Below are 22,566 nucleotides of genomic sequence, written 5' to 3'. Positions count from 1 at the left end.
TCCATGGAAACCTAAATACCTTTGAATTTGCATCTGCAGAACCACAGCAGATGTATAAATTCCACTTTCTTATGAGTAGCCATAAAAGGTTTGTCTTGTAGTGGGCTCTTAAAACTATGGCATAACATTCATTCCAAGGGCTTTTCCCAGAGAATTTGTTAGACTGTGGTATATGTAGCCCAACCTCCTTGCCTGCCTACAAGAAGTTCCTATAAATCAGTTGTGTGGTTTAAAACTCCGTTGCCTAAGGAGATGATTCATACTTAAGGTATATTGGATGAAAACAGAGGACATGGGCACTGTCCATGTCCATGGGTAGCAAATCTTAATTTATCTTCATAAAAAATAACTACAGCTATTTCAGACAATGGGGAAAGAATTTAGAAAAAACATGAATGTATTTTAAAAGTTATAATAAAAATTTTATCTAGAATACCTACATTTTTTCCTTTTTGTCACCAGTTTATTGTACAGCAAAAGTTAATAAGCATTATGAAAGATGGACATATATCTGGAGAATACCAATCAGGAAAATTCAAAGGCTCTCTCCCTTTCTCCCTCTCACACAAACACACACACACACAGAGACAGAGGGAGGGAGGGAGGGAGGGAGAGAGGGAGGGAGGGAGGGAGAGAGAGAGAGAATGGATCTCTAACACCTAAGCTAAGATTTTGTTGCTATAGTTTTTATAGCAACCTTAATGCACCATTCTGGGCTCAATGGTGTTGTTGAGAAGTCTTCAAAGCCATTCTTTCATATATCTGTGTTATAATAATCACCCTCAAAATTTCCTGGGTATGGTGCACAATGAACACCATTCTGTCCAGAAGATTATTTATGCTTGCAGTTACTTTAAAGCGACATGCTTTATATAGTCAATCTGAATATTTTCCACATATAAAACTTTGTAATTTTAGTGTTACTGCCTAAAAATTGTGTTCATACCGGACTGAGCAAACATAAGGGCGACTTATTGCTCTAGGGACAAATATGGTACTTAAGTGTGTTGTGCCAGCCTGCATTTCTCAGAGTACGAATATAAAAGGCACATAAAACATAATTCCATTAATTACAAAATTGCAAAAACACATAAGAGCCATAATTTGTCTGGTACCTTAACATAATGTTTTAAAAAAAAAAAGACCTTCTGAAAACCAACAAACAGAAGGAAAAAGCTCCCACTAACTCACCTACTTAGTGACCTTCCCACTATGGTCACTAAGCTCTCCCAAAATAGTAAAGAGGAGAAACCTGCAGCTGCAAGAAAACTCTCCACTCAAGCTGGGCAGTGCTGCAAAAATACATAAACTTCCCCAAACTTGAGAAGATGCACAAGACTTTAGCAACTTTGAACATACTGTGTGCTGCTCAGAAAACACTTTGAAACACTATATTTTGAAAATGTGACAAAAGCTTTAATTGGCTTTGATTTGTCTGTGTTAATGGACAGCACAAGTGCTGGAGCCCATGTAAAACAAATTTGTTGTCCCTTTTGTCTGCTGTGCTAGATAATGAAATAAAAAACTAAATTATTTCCAATTAAATATAATTGGCAGATGAGCAATGGTAAAATATAACAGAGCCTACCATTAGTAACTAAAATTGATCATCCCTTCTGTGTCTGTAGTTAACTCTTATCCACTGCCTCTTTTTTCTTTGTCTTACTCTTTTTTTAATCAAGACCATTTTTTCCAGCACAAGTTTGATGCAGTAAAGCATTTTTGTCTTCTCTTTTTTTTAAGCCCTGAACAAACTTCCTGTGTTTCTGGTCTATTCTTAGCCTTTTGTTATCTTATCTTTTCCATCGGTTTATATTGAGTTTGCCTTATCAAGTGATCAATTTAAGGTAATGAAATATGTTCATAATTAGTCTTAAGACATCATTATGCCTAATATGTAATACGTAATATGTATGTATTAATGATGCAAATATTACTTACTGGGGAGGGGAGGGGAGGGTTTACGAGTAAAAGAATTATTTATTTTTTCTAGCGTTTTGATGCTGCTTCTCTCATTTTTGCTAACAGATAATGCTTTCATTAACAAAAGTTTTTAAAAATTAACAGCTTCATTGAAATATAAACATTGTGTATTTTAATTCACAGCTATAAAAGTTAAGCATGAAGATTTCTTTTGTACTCTCTGGTTTGCTTTGAGCTGGGATAGCCTGCCAACTAACATCCTGTGCTTGCCAGTTTCCAAATGTCAAGGGCAGTTTGTGTTGCATTTTATTGAGGTCTGCGGAGGAAGAATCATTGTGCTTTGCTACTTTCCCAGCTCCTGTTTGCCTCCCCCACCCCCAGTACAATTCCATAATATACTTGTATGCAGATATCAGGGTATCCAATCACAATCACTGCTGACCAATCTAACGGTGTTAATACTTAGCACCTTTCCTGGTAGTGCCTCTGTAAATCCAGTTACTTTCTTTTATTGGAGTAAATGGCTGCCATTCACTTTGGTAGGTAACATGAATGAATAAGGTACCACTACTCTGTTGCAAATTGCCAAGAGAATTAAAGATCACACTAGCTTCCTGGGGGACTGAGGTACAACATTCTACCTCTGATGCCTGAATGTATTCATTTTTTAAAAAGATCCTTTAAAGTTTTTAAAATGTCAGAAGATAAAATGCTGTAGTAGAAATAATCTATATTTCTACTTATTCCATCACATCCCTGCACTGCTTTGTCTGGAACTTTAACTATTTTCCTAGAAAAAAAAATAGAGTAGTATTCTTAGGTGCTGGCTGGGAATGAATCCAGTAAATAACTAGGGTGCAGTAAGATTAAGTTTTAAACCTGGACTACCATCTCAGCCATGAAAACTCAGGTGACTTGAAGCAGTAACTGTATCTCAGCCCAACATTCCCCAAAGCATCATTGTTTTTAGAAAAAAGTATGGAAAGGAGGAGGTGCAGTTTATTCTGCAAGATTTAAATCCAACAAATAATAAATCATTTTACCAGTGTAAATGTGTGATAACTAGCTAAAGGTAGACAAACAAAAATAAAAAAAACTGTAAATCTTTTAGTAGAGATTTTAAAAAAAATGTGTGTGGCATCTTTTGACTTAAGAAGACACAAGTTACACAAGTCTAGCCTGAACCATCTACTCAGCTGGACTGATTTAGGAACTCGTGTCATAATAGAGATATAAATTACTACAAAGTTTAGAAAGTGACATACGTTTTTATTCACCCCCCCCAAATATGTCCCTGCCACCTCTAGTTTCTCTACTAAAGTTAAAACAGTAATTAGTTATAGTTGGCTTTTGGGGAAAAAACCTCCATTATAATGTTCTCCATTCAATTGTCCTCTAGTTTCCTCAGCCCACATGTCTTTGAATATCTGAAGTTCAGCATAGCTGGAGGACACCAAAGTGGAGAAGGCTGTCACAATGTACTGTACCCCTAGAGATAAAGAAAGCCTGTCAAACAGCCTACAAAGAGGGTGTGAGAAATCTAGTTGTCAACATACAGTACTCCAGCTTCTAATAATAAACAGACTGAAGTTGTTTGTAAGCTGATTATTAAAGGACAAATACAAGCATGCCCTTATACACAACAGCAAATTGTTTTGGTTCCCAACTTGAAGAACTGAGCTAAGAACTTTTCTTTTTAAATTAAATTTTTGTCATAATGTAAAAAAATGTGTGTTGGAAGAAGGGGAAACTATAACAGTAAACTTTAAAAAAATATGAAAAAATATGCATACCTATTTATATGTCTAAATATTGTATATGTCTTAAATATTAAAATAGGATAGGGAGCAATACATTAAGCAGAAAATCTGAATAGATATCTTAAAGCAGAAAAACAGCCAAGAACAAAATTGTGTTGTTAAATAACAAAAAAAGTCAGAAGTGACTCAATAATAATAAGACTCAAAATTACTGTAAGGGAATGAAGCAAGATTTTTTTAAAAAAAAACAAAAATCAGAGAATGAGGTGCTTTCAGCAGGTGTGAAAGATCACCTGAGTGGTGCATGGATGTGGTGCCTTCTTGGAATTGTTGAAGGGATTGTGTTGTAAACTGGAGATAGATGATGTGAAGAGTCGAGAAGAAGAGCCGAGGTGGTGCAGTGGTTAGAGTGCAGTACTGCAGCTACTTCAGCTGACTGCTAGTTCAGCAGATCAGCGGATCAAATCTCACCGGCTCAAGGTTGACTCAGCCTTCCATCCTTCCGAGGTGCGTAAAATGAGGACCTAGATTGTTGGGGGCAATATGCTATTTAGTATACTGTCTTTGGTGTAAGCTGCCCAGAGTCCTCGGAGAATGGGTGGCATAGAAATATGACTAATAAAATAATAAATAAAAATGTTATATCCCCCCCCCCCCCGTTGAGAGAGGGCTGTTCAAAATTGAACACTTAGGTGACCCTGATAAAACTCCAAATGGCCTTAACGACTGCTAAAAGAATGCAAATGACCAGCTGTCTGAAGGAGTATAAATCCTTCCATTCCCCACCATCCAGTCAGAGCTGAAGAAGCTAAATGTCTTCAAAGAAAAACTAGAAAGTCCAGTTGCCTCTTGAAAAAGCACCTTTGGGACAACCATGACCTGGATGGCTGAGAATCTTCATAGAGCAATGTTACGATATTTTGTTATTTTGTGTCCCAGTATTAACTGACAAGAACACACTGATATTTTCTTTCCCTTCTGCTTAGAATCTTTAGTCCCCTCATGGGTCCAGTTTCTAAAATCAAAAAGTCACTTATTTTTATGAAATTAAGATAGCCAAAAATAAATCTAGTTCCCAGAGGAGCTATTTTTATAGTTAATTCCAAAATATTACAGCAAAAGATGGTGCAGTGGCTCAGCAGTTAAAATGCTGGATTTGTTGGCTAGAAAGCCAGCAGCCCAGGTTCAAGACCCAAGCTCCATGCAGCAGGGTGAGCTCCTGTCCTCGCCCCAGCTCCTACCAAACTAGCAGTTCAGAAGCATACAAATGCAAGTAGATAAATAGGTACCACTTCAATGGGAAGGTAACAGTGCTCTGTGACATCATGCTGGCCACATGATCATGGATTTGTCTTTGGACAGTGCTGGCTTAATGGTTGTCCCTATGACAATGACTAGCAGAGTAAAATCCACAGGGACTCCTTTATCTTTTTACCTTTTTTTATTACAGTAAAACCCAATATTCCAAATTTGACCAGTTAACCATTTATAACTTTCTTAGATCAAACCTTGTTTAGCTTTTTTCTGTTTAGTTCAAATCCTTTAAGTTCTTAAGTTTATAATTAATTTTTATTTTGTTCAGTGTGAAGCTAAACTCACCGGAAACTTTTCAAACCTGCTGTTCTGAAAGTCTCTAATAATTGCCTAAATTAATAGGCAATTTTTAAAAATGATAAGAAAGTGAGTCTTACAAATTTAGTGTACTTTGAAAGTTTCTACTGGGATTGCAAGCAAAATGGATAATCCCTTTGTCTCCTGATGCTCAAACCCATGGATGATTGCTATCCTGGAGCCTTTTTGTGAGGAGTAGCTGTCCAAAGCACATGTGGGCAATCTCCTATCCTGTCCTTATCTGGAGTAGTTCCAAATAACTGGTCTGCTTCTTTAGTCTTTGCCATTGTCATTGGCTCTGCTTTCATGGAGTTCACCAGGCCTCCTCTGAAGTTAAGGTAATTCATTTCAAAAATTCTGGATAGTTCTGAGGACAAATGTAGTTTCTATATTAATAATCCTAGCTTTTGACATTATAGTTTATAGAGCTAGGAAACACTGCTATTTGATTGATAGAAAGAAAGAAAAGGAGTGAGAATTTCCGTGATAAAACAAGGTGTTCATATTCTCTCTTTCAGTCTAGAAACAAATGTAAAATATCTGAGTGTCTCCGAGAAATTAATCAGTTATTACCACTGTGACCATTCTGCCAAAATTAAGTTTTCAGTTTGTGCTAATGTGAATTGGACTTCAGTAACAAGGGTCTAATAGGGTTAAACAGATTGCTGCCTGTTTTTCAAAGCTCAGTACAGTTCAGCTAATGATTGCAATTATCTCATGGCTGATTTTATTTTTGGAAGCAATCCTGATAAACTACTCTGGGCAATATTTTTTCATCTACTGTGTAAAAAAAGCATTCTTGCAGGATGTACTTCTGTTCACATACTCCAAATATATCACTTTTACTATAAAGTGCTTATTTGTAGCAAATTGAAGCAGATTTGGATATAGTATGGAACTCTTACATTAATAGAACACTTTTGTTCACCTTGGACTTGCTGAATATTTAATGCTTACTCTGGAAATTGAGGACCTAACAAAATAATTACATCTCTAAAATTTCTTATCCGTTGCCATATATAATAAATTTAATGTGAATGAGGTCATAGATAGACATGTCTGGACAGCCAGTTAGGTGTAGTAGTTAAAAGCATCAGGCTACAAGACACTATGACTTCTAGTCTTCCTTTAGGCATAAAGCCAGCTGGGTGACTTTAGGCTAGGTACTTTCTCTCAGCCTTGGGAAGAAGGCAATGGCAAAGATTGGCTCAAAGGCATAAAAGAAAGTATGAGTGAAAAAAGAAGGGGCTAATATAATGATCTGCAAAAACCTGGAGCTCGATTTACAAGACGTATTCTTGAGAAAATTCAGAATTCTAGATTGATAGGCCCTGGACATCCTCATCTGTCATCTGGTTCATAGACTAGAGTTTCCTCATCCTTAGTTGAGCTTCCCAAAAATTAAAACCACACAAAGGATAACCTTCATTCATTTTTGAGTCAGCTGTGTTGAAACCATAGTACAATCTTCCCAACCACACTTTCTGGGGATTCTGAGAGATTGTTAGCTTGGGAAAGGCTGTCATAGTATGTGTGCTAATTTACACTGATGAGATACAAGGTCTATTATTCCAAGCAAAGTTTTCCAATTTTGGGCATTACCTAGCTACTTCTGCTTGAAAAGTAAAGAGATTTGCCAAAGACTTGTGAAGGAAAATGTTGCACTATAAAAAATAGATATGACAGTATTTTGAAGATCTTGAAAATACTTTGAAATTATTTATCAGAAAATGAATGAACAGTTTTCTTGGCATTTCTTAATTGGAAAGTAAAGAGATTCATCAATAACTTAAGAAGGAAAATGTTTATTTATTTTATTTATTTATTTAGTTTGTCAAGCATGTATGAAAAAACAAGTCTTTGAAGGTATTTACCAGAAAATGAATGAAATTGTGAACAGGTCCTAAATGGAATCTTAGCTTCCTGAAAGCCAACATTGTTAGCTTCATAATACCTGTACAAATGTCTTCCATCATTTTATCTATCTCAACATTGCAAGATTCAGTAACTCTGACACTGCTATAATAGATTCCATAATAGTGATCTCCGACCTCAGAACTTTTCGTCGGGCCCTAAAAACTTACTTTTTTCAGTTAGCCGGTCTGTCTTGATTTTAGGGTTGGTTTTTAAAATTTTGATACTGACTTTAAATTGACAAATTTTAAATTATGGGCCAAATTTATTAATTATTTTAAATCTGTTTTTAATTGTAATGTTATGTATAAATGTTTTTATTTTGGCTGTTCACCGCCCTGAGTCCGAAAGGAGAAGGGCGGTATAGAAGTTTGAAAAATAAATAAATAAATAAATAAATAAATAAATAAATAAATAAATAAATAAATAGGATGCAGTTAAGGTTATCTGAATAGGCAAAGGAAGATACAGACAATTGGAAAAAAAGGACAAATTGAGTGGGGGGATATATTGTTTAACTTTCTTATTATCCACAATAAAAATTGCAGTGAAAAAGTGAAAAATAGCTTAGGCAAACATGTATATGAAATTAGGTTTTCCAAATGGATGCAATAGGGTTAGGAGGCAAAAGCCTTTTGTGTGTAACTGATTACGGTCTTTTCAATTTCAGGCAGCAGCAAAAACCCTGGGAGGGTCTTGTAAGCCCCCCCCCCCGAGTTAAATTTTATAAATAAATAAATTGAGATCACAGACCTGAGCTTTTAACTTGTCATTAGCACACCACCCAGAAAAACTGTTCAGGAAGGGACATTCAAAAAGCCTGACAATATTTGATTTTAAGGCTATGCCTGGCAGAAGTAGGAATTGAGGACAAAAAAGATGACATTTTACTGAGGGTCTGATAACCTTAGATGGAATAGATTGGGGGGAAGAATGTTGTTGTGATGTATGAGAAGAGGAAGGGTAAATCTAGCAATGAGAATAAGGGGAAGTTCATTGGGGATGTAGGCTCTGATTAAGACTTTAATACTTTGATCTTTTTATGAGTCCCAGAGTAGATGACCTACAGTATTTGATATTTCCTGTTTCTTATAAGTACTTCATACTCAAACAGCAATTTTAGTTTCTAGAAACCATCTGTACCATACACTTGCATATTATAGTCTAATAGCACCCTAATTCTAATCCAGCCTCAGAAAAAATTAATTACAACCTGTATTTACATTTATGACCGTTGCAAATTGCACAACCCCATGGTTGTGTGATTGCAATTCAAGTGTTTGGCAAGAAGTTCACATTTACAACCGGTTTGCAGTCATGTGATCACAATGTGCAATTTTTTTTGCTAGTTTTCCCATTGGAAAGCTGGATTTGCTTAATGGTTTGCTGTAGTGACTTGCTTTGTGACCATTGTAAAAATAGTTATAAAATCAGGTCAGGTCATGTAGCAACTCACTTAAGCACCACCTTAACTTACTACCAAAATTCTAATTTCAATTGTGTGAGGACTAGCTTGTATAGGGAGTCTTTCACTCTTAGCGTGTGATGTTCCTTTTCGTATCAGTCTTCTTGCAATGATGTTTAAGATGATACCAATCTATGCTAAATAGCTGTTTGAAAGCATAGATTCCTGATTCATAATGTGTACAGCAATCATAAGAGCTCATTGAAATGGTCAGTTTCAAGAGGTACGTTAATGGAAAATGAGCCTGATCTATAGTTACAGTATATTTTCTTATTTCCGAGTGAAGCATGATCAGTTACAAATGGGAAAGCTCAAGCTGTGAGTAAGGAGTACTTTTTTTGAATAAATGTACAGAGGTTCATTGTTGCAATATTTTCAGGATCAGACTCAATAAAGATAATAGAAGTTAGAGATTTAAATATATTTCTCTTTAATCATAATAGGCATTCTATATTCGCTGAATATTCAAGATAGAAGCAAGGAAAATGGGGAGGATGGCTCCTTATATATACAAGGGGTGGAGCCAGGAATGGGAGTGGTAAATTATGAATACATTAAAGTCCAAAGAATAAGTTAACCCCTGATGTTCCATATATACATTATTTACACATTAGAGAATAAGGCATTTACATCTGACAAATCCCCCTCTAAATGCCGGTTCGTTATACAACACCAGTTACATTCAGATTCAGGACAATATAATACATATAATTTAGAAGTTAAATATTTGTGTTGTTTAGAAGGTAAGGGTTTTGTTAATATGTCAGCTAATTGTTCAGAAGTATCACAATGTATTGCTTTGATGAATCCGTCTTGAGATAGTTGTCTCACGTGCTTAAATTTTATATCAATATGCCTGGACCTTTGTCCAATTGCATCGGATCTAGATATTTCAATGGCCGCTTTATTGTCTTCATGCATAATAAATGGTAAAGTAGGTTTCTTCCAAATATCTGTGATCAAATCATTGAACCATACAAGGTTATTTGCAGCTTTAGACAAGCAAACATATTCCGCTTCTGTGGTAGAAGTGGCTACCAGTTCTTGTTTACCAGTATACCAGTAAACTGGACAATCGTTCAATAGAAAAACATAACCAGAGGTACTCTTTCTGCATGATGTATCACCAGCCCAATCTGCATCAGCATAACAAGTAATTTTTGGTTCTTTGTCATTATTGGGTTCCAATATTAAACAAAAATCTAATGTACTTTTCAGATATCTTAAAATTCTTTTGACAGCTTCCCAATGATACAAGGTTGGTCTGCTAACATATCTTGACAATAAATTGAGAGGTAATGCAATATCTGGCCTAGTCCAATTAGATATATAAAGGAGTGAACCTATAACTGATCTGTAAAATGTGTTGTCTTTAAACTCAGGGGAAGATTCATCAATGTTTCTGAGAAAATCAGTTTGCATAGGTGTGTCACATGTTTTGGCATTATTTAAGTTACATTTGTTTAGGAGTTCAATGATTTTATCTTTCTGAGTAAGTTTGAATCCCCTTTTTGTTTTGTTAATTTGTACACCAAGGTATTTGTTCACTCTACCTAGTGATTTCAATGAGAAGTGTTCGTTTAACTTATTTACAAAGATTTCCCTGCTCTCTTTATGCTTTCCAATATATAAAATATCATCAACATAAATTAATACAAATTCAATATGATCATTACTCTTTTTTACAAAGAAACAGTTATCAGCAGTGGTGGCGTTGAAATCCATGGTTTTAAGTACTTTTACCAAACAATCGTACCATCTTTTGCCAGATTGCTTCAATCCGTACAGACTCTTATTTAATAACCAAATTTCGTTCTTATTAGTGTATTGACTGTGTGGTGCTCTTACATATATTTCCTTATCTAATTTTGCGTGTAAGTATGCAGTCTGTATGTCATATTGAAACACGTCCAGATTGAGTGCAGATGCTACTACAAGAGCTGTTTTGACACTCTCTGTTCTCACTGTTGGTGAATATGTGTCAGTGTAGTCTTCTGGATATTTTTGTGCATAACCTTGTGCAACTAGTCTGGCCTTGTATAAGGTATTACCTCCTTCTAAATTCTTAATTTTATAAATCCACCTGGTACCTATAATTGTTTTATCCTTAGGTGCGATCGCAGGTGTGAATACATTTAATCCTTGTAAACTTTCCATCTCTTTTTCCATAGCTAGTTCCCATTTTTCTCTTTCTTCACGGGGAAGTTTCAATACTTCCTCATATGTATTAGGTGTTATTTGTTCTCTATCCATATGCATTATGTAATCTTTGTATTTATTTGGTATTTGGTTTCTATTGTTTCTAATATTTCTTTCAGGTTTGCTATGGTTGTCATGCAAATATCTAGCTTCCTTTTTTGTTAATGTGTCTGTCTTTATTTTATGCTGACTATTTGTCCAAGTTTTGGTTTTGTTCTTACTTTTGTTAATACTTTGATTTTCTGTTGTTCCTTCCTCGCAAGATATATTATCTTTGCTTTTATTAGGAAATATTTCATTAAGGTGCAATTTAGACCAATTGGCCTGCTCATGGAACACAGCTGTTCTGGATACTATAAATTTGTTATTATTATCAATGAATCTGTACCCTTTGGTTCCAGTTTCGTATCCCATGAATCTTAATCTCCTGGATACGTTTTCTCCCTTTCTCCTCAATTGTTTAGGTATGTGTACGTCTGCAGTAACTCCAAATATGTGCATGTGTGCTAATTTGGGTTTTCTATTGTACATCACCTCATATGGTGTCTTATTCACAATACTGGACCATGTCCTATTTTGAGTGTAATTTGAATAATGTAAGGCTTCTGACCAAAATTGTTTGCCTAAACCAGCATCCTCTAATGTGCATCTAATCATGGTTTGTAGTGTGGAATTCTTTCTCTCTGCAATCCCATTTTGAAATGCAGAAAATGGATTGGACGTGAAATGTAGCATCCCTCTATCCTTTAACCATTGGGAGAATTCTTTAGACATGAATTCACATCCCCTATCTGTCATAATTTGTTTTATTTTGATATTATGTTGTGTTTCTATGCGTTTGTAGAATTCCTTAAATTTCTGAAAGGTTTCATCCTTGTGCTTTAATGTGTAAACAAAACCATAGCGACTGTAATCATCCACTATTGTTAGGAAGTAACGTTTTCTATAGGTAATTGATGGAGTTAATGGACCAACTAAGTCCATATGTACCAAATCAAAAATATTGTTGGTTGATCTGTTAGATTTTTTTGGTCTGGGACTGGTTTTTAGTTTGGTGGATTTACATACTGAGCATTCCAAATAATTTTCACAATTTTTTATTTTGACACCTTCTGCGTGTTCAGTCATTTTTTGTACTACAGGAAAGCTTGCATGTCCTAACTTCCTATGTAAGATGTGAGCACACTCATCATGAATTGGTTTACCTATTTTTGGTTTCTTCTCATTGTGTGTATTTTTGTTATCATGAGTTATTTTACATTCATCATTGTCACTGTTACTGACATTTTCATCATCTGCTTCAATACAATCTTCCATATTTGAATCAATGTTATGTAACCATCTTTCTTTGGTTATCAGATAGGGTAGACCCCCTTTTATCATCACAGTGCCTACATTTGTTTTGTTCTTTTCTATAGTTGCTTTCCCCTTTGAGAAAACTATATTGATGTCAGATTCTCTGCTTAGTTTTATAGCACTCAGTATGTTGTGAGGTATTTCTGGGATTAATAATACCCCCTCTATTTTCCCTAAACCAGGCAAGGTCACATTTCCTCTGCCTAATACTTGAACCTTTTCTTGATTAGCTACCTTTATCACAAACTTATCTTCTGTAAATGAAGATAATATACTTTTGTTGTTAGTGGTGTGATTTGTTGCACCAGAATCAATAAGCCAATTATTGTTCTCATCTTGTTGTGTTCTGGTGCTGTCTTGTTTATTTAGCCCATTTAGTGACCCAGATTTTCTCTCTTTTGAATTTTCTCTACCCCCTCTACTTTCTCTGTAATTTGGTGGACTTCTATATTTGTGTCTATCTGTGGAAGATTGTCTGTAATTGTATTTGCTCCTATATTCTGGCCTATGTCTCTCCCTTGGGACTTTGGGACAGTCTCTTCTACTGTGTTCCCTGGATCCACAATTGTGGCATCTAAAGGCCTCATTATATTTATCTTGAAAGACTACTTTCCTAAAAGATTTGTGTTCTGTTTGGTTACTGGAACGATTTTTTCTTGAATTGTCTTCTGCTATCAATTTGTTAGATAGACTTTCTATTGATAAATATCCCAAATTAATGGTATCTAAGTGTGACATAAAGCTATCCCATGATGGATCAAGTGAATTGATAATAACACTTTTCATTGTTTGATCTGAAATCACTTCCCCCCTCAATTGCAGCTCAGCTCTTATTTTGTTTAGATTTATCAAATGCTCACTTATAGAAACCCCTGGTTTCACTCTAGAAGAAAAGAAATCCTTAGACATTCTTGTGGTTGTGGCTACGCTATCGCTGTGAAATAGATTAAACATGCATTGAATTATTTCTGATACAGTTAGGTTTGGTTTGATGCTATGATACATTGCAGGAGACACGCTAGAAATTATTATGAAAAATGCTCTATGATGTAAACAATCTATTTTTAAAGTCCAAGGTCTTCTTGGAGGACTAGTTATAAAGAATAGTAAATTTTCTTTCATAAAAATAACCTGAAGCTGTTGGTACCACTCTTGTAAATTAATGCCATCAACTCTAAGTTTTGGGAAGTCACTGGGTAAATTCCCCACATTATTTTGTCCATTACTTACAACCTGAGGCAGTCCGTGGTCTCTCAAGTGCAGGAAATTACAGAACGGCATTGGGATGCTTGTAACGAGTCTGCGCGGTTCTCTGGCCAGTTCAAGTCTTTCGGGGCTGTCTACGTAGTTTTGCACATGCGCGTTGCTCATTTCTTCTTTGGCGCCGTTGTGGAAGGTTCTCTCCATTTCAGCTCTCTCGATCCGCTCGTCTTCAGATGAGTCGGTCTCTGGCTCAGTTTTTGGGGCTTTGGTGATGGCGACGGTTCTTCTCTTTCTCTTGTGTGCGCTGGCACTCGATTCTGTCTGCGGTGTAGGACGGAATCGGCATGGCTCTCTGGGCTCGGGTGTCGTCGTTTTCGAAGTCAGGATGGGAGCGTGCAGGTCTTGAGTTGTCGGTTTGATTTCTTGCTTCTTTGTTGATGTCTTGGAAATTTTCAATCTTGGCCCAAAAGCAGCAAAAAGCGTTTTCATTGCTGACTTTACTTGAGACTTTGTTAAATTGTCTTCACTTTCTGATTTTGGTTCATCTGAAGAGTTTGAAACTTCTTTTTCACTTTCTTCGTCTGATATCGTTTTTCGCGCCAGAAATTTTGAACTGAGCGTTTTGATTGGCTCTGCTTCACTCTCTTTTGAAGTTCGTTGAAACCAAGATGGCTGCCATTCAAAATTTCGCGCGATGTCACATCTTTTCTTTTTTACAACTATTTTCTCAGTAGTCATTTCACTCACAGTTTTTTGATTTTTGGGTTTTTCTTTAATGACGTTTTTCTCTCTCGCTGCTCCGCTGTTTCTCAGCATCTCCTGGAGGTCCGCGATGAGGCTTTCATCATTCTTTTGGCTTTTTAGTATCTTTAATATCTCTGACCTGAGTTCGTTATTTTCTATCTCGATTTCTTCCTGGTCGTTATTTTCACTCATCAGTTCTTCTTCTTCAGTGGTGTATTCTTCGGATTCTCTCGAAATCGCATTAGTGGATTCGTTGATCGTCTCTTGATCAGTTTCTATTTTTTTGCTGTAAGCCCTGGTGTTGGGCCTATCTTTCTTGGACATTTTTAATTACTTATTGAGTCAATTAACCATCCTCTGCTACCAGCTTGTTGCAATATTTTCAGGATCAGACTCAATAAAGATAATAGAAGTTAGAGATTTAAATATATTTCTCTTTAATCATAATAGGCATTCTATATTCGCTGAATATTCAAGATAGAAGCAAGGAAAATGGGGAGGATGGCTCCTTATATATACAAGGGGTGGAGCCAGGAATGGGAGTGGTAAATTATGAATACATTAAAGTCCAAAGAATAAGTTAACCCCTGATGTTCCATATATACATTATTTACACATTAGAGAATAAGGCATTTACATCTGACATTCATATTAATATCTTTCTGATAGTGATTGAGGGAGATGCACATTAAAACTTCAGCTAAGAGACCTTTGTACTACACTTTGGCTACCATAACATTATTTTTTGCAGAAAAGATAAAACTTAGCTTTTGGTATGCAGTTTTTAGATTATGTAAATAGTTGAGTTATCTACAGGCAGATCTCAGCAATGCAGGTTTAGCTTCTGGGTAATCATGTTTTTGCAAACCTGTAGATAACCTGTCAAAAATAAACGACTGATGGATACAGTGAAAGACTGGTCTAAGATTAGAATCTTGAAGTTTTCCATACACAAATGTATGATAAAGACCCTCTGTACACTATATTATTTGTACTTCTTTGGCATCATTGTGACTCACATTTTAATTCTATACATACATTAATGCAGAAAAAATGCAAGGAAACATGGAAGGAAATGTGCAAGTGTGCATTCTGACAATTGAATTGACAACATGGCTGAGGAGGGATTCATTCCTTCAATGGTAACATGACAAAAGTCATTAATAGACATTACAACCTACTTCAGAATAGATAGTTATAAGAAAGAAATGGTGTTTGTTTATTTGTTTATTCATTTGTAGATTGCCATTCAGGATTTTCTTTTTCTTTAAAACTTGTGTGCATGTCTGCGCGCACGCGTGATTGATTGTTTTTGTGGCATCAAGTTGGTGTCAACTCTTAGCAATCACAGGAGATGTGCTGTAGATATAATCTATTGTTGAGCTGTATCCTGTCTGATGGACAGATTAGCATGTATTTTCTTGAATGTGCACTTGGTGTCAAATTTGAAATAACCTGAGTTAAATTTTTGAAATAGCCTGGTACAAAACTAATTACAAAATGAAGTGTATCCTAGAAGAAGAAATGTGTTACACAAAAAGAGAATAGATTTGGAGTCTGCTTTCCATAAAATTTGCATATATCAATGTAACAATGTTGGTTGTCATTTAGCAATATTGACTATTTAAATTAAAAAATAAACAACACTCTTCCTTGGTAGATGAAATTGTGACCAGATAACTTAAGTGCCACCTCAGTGTTAAATATTGATGAGTCATTAGAGGTTTTCAGAAATTCAGAGTTCTCTTAGCTCTCTTAAATATGAGTAAATTTTGCAATTGACAAAAGAAAATGGATTTCATCATAATGTTGAAAATATATTTAAGTGTTCACTTTCTCAACTTGTCCACTCAGTTCGGTCAGCAGTTTCCATGTGTACAGTACATAAAGCCAAACAAACATACTTACCTTTATCTTTTGGTAGCATTAAAACATGCTATTCTTGTTCTGCAAGTTAACATTGGAAGCTGTACCAGCAAGCCTTTTGACAGCAGCACTTATTTTTGACAGCTTAATTAACTGTGGATTCTTGACCTTTGAGATGTGGGAATCCAGTAGTGAATTTATACATAAAGGGTGAAGATATGCATTAATATATAGGAAGCTATAAAAGCTGAGGAACATTGCCTTGAAATAATACAAATAATACAAATCCATACATTAAATGATGGAAGACACTGTATAGGGAAAAGGAGATGTTTCTTCTCGCAGAACATTGGTAAATACTGTACTGTAATCAAATACCACATTGCCAAAATATGGGAATGGTTATCATTAGGCTTTAAAATGGTGCTCAACAAATCCACATGTTTACCATGTTCAACTGAAGTTAACTTTCTTGTAACTTTAACCCATCTGATCTAATCTTGCTCTCTAGGGAAGAGATTTTTAACTGGCCCTTTAGGTATTTGAGGAGTGCTTTCATGTCTCTGCTCAATCTTTTCTTCTCCAGGCTAAATATGTACCATAATTCACCGGGGATTTGCATATACAAACAACTCCCAGGAGTAAAATCTCAGGGAGCAACAGCAACAATGGTGATCAAAGGTGCTTTCTCAGACATTGAAGCAGTTCCAGCACATGTATCACTAGTACAGCTACCAAATATTGGCTTTAAAAATATAGATGACCACTAAATAACAGTAAAGCATTATTATTATTATTATTATTATTATTATTATTATTATTATTATTATTATTATTATTTTGTGAATCTCGTTGCTACTATGTAATGATTAACCAAGCCACTACACATTGAGGCCGACAGTCACATTTGATTGCCACTCCATATCTATCCATCATGCTGCCCTAAACAAATGCCTAGTTTTTGTGGGCACTTGCCAGCCCTGCAGAAGATTACAACCTGGTTTCTGAAGGTCCAACCAGTCATCTCAATGCATGTAGGGCCTCTAAGGTGATTGCTGCTGCAACGTTTACAATATTCATGCCACAGGCTGGAAATTGTACTTTAACAATATCCCAAAGGCTGCAGATTCTTCCCCACTTATTTACTGATTAACAGCTAACTAAAGCCGAACTATAGAACTTGAGGCTTCCAGATGTCTGTGCCTAAAATTCCCCTTACCTATAGTTAACACAATGTATGCTCACAGATTTTGAGAATTAACTATTCCATAAAGATTTGGAAGTTCTAAACTAAGATGATAGCATAAATCATGTCCTTTACATTTCACTTTCTTACTTCAAGATACTTCTCTTGCTTTTATTCTGCTTTCAAAATGGCTAAGACATATTGGGCGTCCAAACAATTGCTTTTATAGTAACCCCTTTTTTGCTTTTTCAGACCCCTCCCTCATGGTCATCTGAGTGGTGTTTCTATTAATAGTGTTTATCTTCAGCATCTGTCTGATTTCAGAACAAGTTTTTGAAACAAGCAATTTCATTTCATTAAATAACTTAGTAATTAAGGTGTTTTACATAGAGTTAGAGTTTACACATCCTGTACATGTGATGTATGGCTGAATTAAGGTTAAACTTTTGTGGTGTGTGTCAGGGGTGGGTTCTAAATTTTTTTACTACTGGTTCTGTGGGCGTGGCTTATTTTGTGGGTGTGGCTTGGAGGTCATTGACTAGGTGGGCGTGGCTAGCTGGTCAGAGTCATTTCTGGAAGGTCCTCGCACTTACAACCAGTCCTCACACTTACGACCCTACTCATTTGTTTGCTTTTAACATTGATCAGCTGTAGGACGGCCCTTTGAAGCCCCACGGCAAGAGTTTAAACAGTTTTTTTCCCTCTAGTCATCAGCTGGGACTCAGGAGGCAGCAATAGTTTGGGGGTGGGACCAAATAAAAGGTAAGAATAACGTGGGGGGGTGGGGGTGGGAGGGCGGGGGGGAGAACCAGTTCGGTGACGTCATATCGTCACCGCTACTGGCTCGGCCGAACTGGACCGAACCGGGAGGAACCCACCACTGGTGTGTGTGGTTCTGGAACTAAATAAAAATAAGCCATTGTTTTTCATTGATTTTAATAGCATTCTTTTGCAAGCTTATAATATCAATAAAGCAGATAATTGTTGGCCCATTGAAGATGTTTCCTTTGATTAAAATAACTCTGAAAAACTGATATATAGGAAAGGCACATGTAGATAGAAATGGAAAACTTAGATCTCACAAGTTACATCCAACTTTCACTGTACACAATTTATAGTTCCATCATCTCAAAAAGTAGCACTAAAACTGGTTGACAAACTGCTCACATTGTGGTGATACAATTTTCCATGGTTTTTTGATTGTTATCTATAAAAACCTGGAAAAGGCCAAATGTTGGCCCTGTCCCTTCTGCCAATGTCAAAATATCATGGAATAAAATCCCCACATCTGCATAAAATTTTGGGAGACTTTCAAAGGTTGCTCATCTCCATTTTAGGTCATGTGTTTTTGTACATTAGAGATTTCTGTATCACAACAAGGATTAGTAGATCAAAGGTAAGGAATACATATAGTCCTCAACTTACAACAGTTCATTTAGTGATCGTTCAAAGTTACAACAGCCCTAACAAGTTAACTAACAGCCCTAAAAAAAGTGACTTATGACCGTTTTTCACACTTATGACCATTGCAGCATCCCCATTGTCACATGATCAAAATTCAGATGCTTGACAACTGTTTCATATTTATGATGGCTGCAATGCCCTAGGGTCATGTGATCAGTTTTTGCGACCTTCTAACAAGCAAAATCAATGGGAAATCCACTCACTTAACAACCATGTTACTAACTTAACAAATGCAATGATTTGTTTAACAACTGCAGCAAGAAAAGTTGTAAAATGGCACAAACTCATTTAACAAATGTTTCACTTAGCAATATAAATTTTGGGCTCAATTGTGGTCATAAGTCAAGGACTACCTGTACTCTGATTTTTATGTTGTCCAACACAAGCTATAATATGAATGAGCCTTCTAAAGGTTCAAGGAGCCATATCACTTTCCCTTTGTGAAGGGATCAGGTAAATATAAAGTTGAAAATATTTTCCTATTTCATCCTAATGGGAAGCTTTATTTACAAGTTTCCAATAAGACAGAATATTAAACAGTTTCAAATCATGATTATATAATCTAATTTGAATGGGAAATTATAGTTAAGAAGGTTTTTAATGAAATTTTCCACCTTGAAAGAGGAAGGAAAAGTACTATATGCAAATAGATTATTCATATGAAGCTAAGGTACAATAGTTTAAATACAATCTGTTTATATGAAGGTCATTATTTCTATTATTTAGAAATAGAAAGTGTTTATCCATCCTAGAAATTTCTTATATTTCTTATGTCTTATGCAAAACATAAGAATACATTTGGGCTTTTGTTTCCAGTAGCTTAACAGTTGTAAACAAATATATATGCTATGTGAGTTTGTGTAATTCAAATTCTCAAGAAACTTGCTGGCTTCCAATTATATACCAGTATGGGTATGTTTTATATATAAAAATTGTATTCATCTCAAGCATAACTAATTTAACTTGGAAAAGTGGGACTTTCAAAATATACCTTTGCACTGGGAAACATTTGTATTGTCTGAGATGACGAAAGTTGCATTTCTGGTTCTTCAGCTTTTTTTGGAATGTTCAAATTTAAAGACAGTTTTAGGCGTGCCTCCACTGAGCCATATGCTTTCCTTCCTGGGTCAGCATGGCAGGCTCCAGCCTAGTACTGTACTCCAGTGGTGGGTTGCTACCAGTTCGCCCCAGTTCAGGCGAACTGGTGGTAGTGGTGGGGGAGGCTCTGCCCACCAGCCCAGATGTCATCACGGATGTTCTGCACATGTGCAGAAGGTTCTGCGCATGCACAGAAGTGTGGTGCACATGTGCGCATGAGCGCTCTTGATTCTGAACCGGTAGCGAAGGTAAGTGGAACCCACTACTGCTGTACTCACAAGTTTATAATACTCAGCACAGACACCTACAGTAGGTGCATCTCATGGACCATTAGCCACATGTCCATGGTGGCGCATAGTGGTTAGAATACAGTATTGCAGGCTAATTCTGCTGACTGCCAGCAGTTCGATATTCAAGGTTGAGTCAGTCTTCCATCCTTCCAAGGTTGATAAAATGAGGAGCCAGAGTGTTGGGGACAATATGCTGACTCTGTAAGCCACTTAGAGATGGCTGTAATGCACTGTGAAGCAGTATGTAAGTCTAAGTGCTATTGCTACAGCTATTGCTATTTGAAATTTTTAAAAACCTATTTATTGATACATATATTGGAGGTCTCATCAATTTCTGTTGCAGGAGTGCATGGAACTACAGGCAAATGTTCACTAACTATTGCAGCAAAATTTGTGAATACTAGTGCACAATACTGGTTCCCGTGGCCAATTAAATCATTTCACTGTTTGCAAAGTTTTAATTCCCTAGAAGCATCTTAACTGTAATATAGTTATGAGATTCTTTTTGAGCAAAGAAAAATGTGAATGACTTTGCTGTAAAATGGCCTGGATTTGTGATCTAAACACAAATAATAATAATAAACAGAGTGATTTGCAGTGATGATATGTGGCCTTTCTAATTAAGCAAAAAAATTAGTTGAGATAATAACTGCAAAACATTATTGCTTAAAATATCTCCTTAGCAGCCAATGCTTTCTTTGTGTTGTTATCTATCATGTTTGTAAGTTCAAGCACACATTCATACCTTAAGCCTTCTTTGAATCATTGAAAAGAAGAGATTTTTAAAAAAAAAAATATTTGTGAGTAAAGACAGAATATTAATGTACCAATGCCTCACTTACTTGGTTGCATTGAGAGTTGTATAACTTGATGACACAGAACATAGAATGTTTGTTCAGAAGACTTCCCATAAGGTTCCCAGTATTATCAGTTGTCAAGGGTAGATATTCAGCTGTTTATTTCAACCCCCATCCAACTGAGTGATGCTGCCAAAGTGTTGTTCCTGCACTTGGAAGCCATTTGGGTTTGGATGGTCAAGAACAAACTTAAGCTCAGCCCTAGCAAGACCAAGTGGTTATGAGTATGAGGACTTTTCATATTAAGGAACATTCATTTCTAGTTCTACGCAGGATGGCAGTTCCCCAGCTAGAACTAGTGTACAAGATTTGGACTGTCAACCTATGTTTCAAGAGTGGGTGGGAGCTGGGACGAGAAAGGGATTTGCACAGATTCACCAATTACATCCAGTCAGTGGTGGGATTCAGCCAGTTCGCACCACTTTGGGAGAACAGGTTGTTAACTTTCTGAGCAGTTTGCCAAACTGGTGTTGGAAGAAATCATTAGGGCAGAGAATCGGTTGTTAAATTACTTGAATCCCACCATTGCATCCAGTCCTTGAAAGGAAGACCCTTCTCACAGTGACTTATGCTATTGTCACATCATATGTGGATCACTGCTTTATTCTCTATTTGTTTAATAACCATGTGTCTCACTTAATAATTTACATAATAATATGTAAAAATAAGTGTAAAATTGAATCCAGTCACAGGTTGTCTTGACTTTCAACTGCAATGATTTAATCACCAAAATTCTGGATTCAATTGTGGTTGTACTTCAAAGAATACCTGTATGTAAATATGAATATAACGTGCTTCTTGGGTTGAAATTTCTTTTTTCCTTCATTGTGACAGGAGCAGTTCTGAAAGAAGGAAAGAGAAATCAAGGGATGCAGCAAGATGTAGAAGAAGCAAAGAAACTGAAGTATTCTATGAGTTGGCCCATGAGCTACCATTGCCTCACAACATTAGCTCACATCTGGACAAAGCATCTATTATGAGGCTTGCAATCAGTTTCTTACGGACACACAAGCTGTTGTCTTCAGGTAAGGAAAAAATGTTTCAACCGTGGTCAATTCCGGTATTATCTGATGACCCAGCAGCTCATCTTGTTTCCCATTTAAGAGGATAGCCTAATCCTATGAAATTCCAATTTATTAAACTTAATTCATTTTCTCCTACATGAGCTGAAGGTCATCAAAGACTTGTGATCCTTTTGACAGAAGCTTCTGATAGGTGGCTTTACTTTTTAGTCTGCTAAGAAATATAAAATGTTCCCTTCTATTGTGAACAACAGAAGATGTCCAATAGCATGATTGCCGAAATACATTTTGTGGTGGAAACATTTTGCCCAACGTAGTTTTCCTCCTAAAAGCCCTCTGTCTGTGCCTCTACTTAGTAGAACATTGTAGGAAGAGAGATGTGTTGGTTTATAGTAGCCAAAAATAAGGGGTCTGATGGCATCTTTTCAGACTAATGTATTTTATTAAAAGGCTTAATAAAAAAAAGTAGTCTGAAAAGCTGCCACCAGATTTCTGCTGATTTTTGTCATACACCAGTGAAGTTAGATTTCCTTGATCCAGTTTTCCAGATGTTTTACACCAAAATTTTAATTGAGTCATATTGGCTTGGAATTTGGGTGTTGTAACCC

At 36.1% G+C, this 22,566-nt stretch overlaps 1 protein-coding gene across 2 annotated transcripts in view; it reads left to right on the top strand.

Annotated features, from left to right (window-relative positions):
* The window catches only part of EPAS1 (endothelial PAS domain protein 1), a 111,986-nt gene that overhangs the window by 37,314 nt on the left and 52,106 nt on the right, over positions 1-22,566 (top strand). For both annotated transcript variants that reach the window (XM_070932357.1, XM_070932356.1), the window contains exon 2: positions 21,771-21,961. In XM_070932357.1, coding sequence (XP_070788458.1) covers positions 21,771-21,961 — 191 coding nt within the window. The remainder of the gene's footprint in view (positions 1-21,770; positions 21,962-22,566) is intronic.

The sequence above is a fragment of the Pituophis catenifer genome, unplaced genomic scaffold (assembly GCF_029215685.1).
Source record: "Pituophis catenifer annectens isolate HBS135680 unplaced genomic scaffold, rPitCat1.0.hap2 SCAF_1, whole genome shotgun sequence".
Lineage (NCBI taxonomy): Eukaryota > Metazoa > Chordata > Lepidosauria > Squamata > Colubridae > Pituophis > Pituophis catenifer.
Note: the sequence above shows the minus strand (reverse complement) of the source record. Positions and strands in the feature narration are given on the sequence as shown.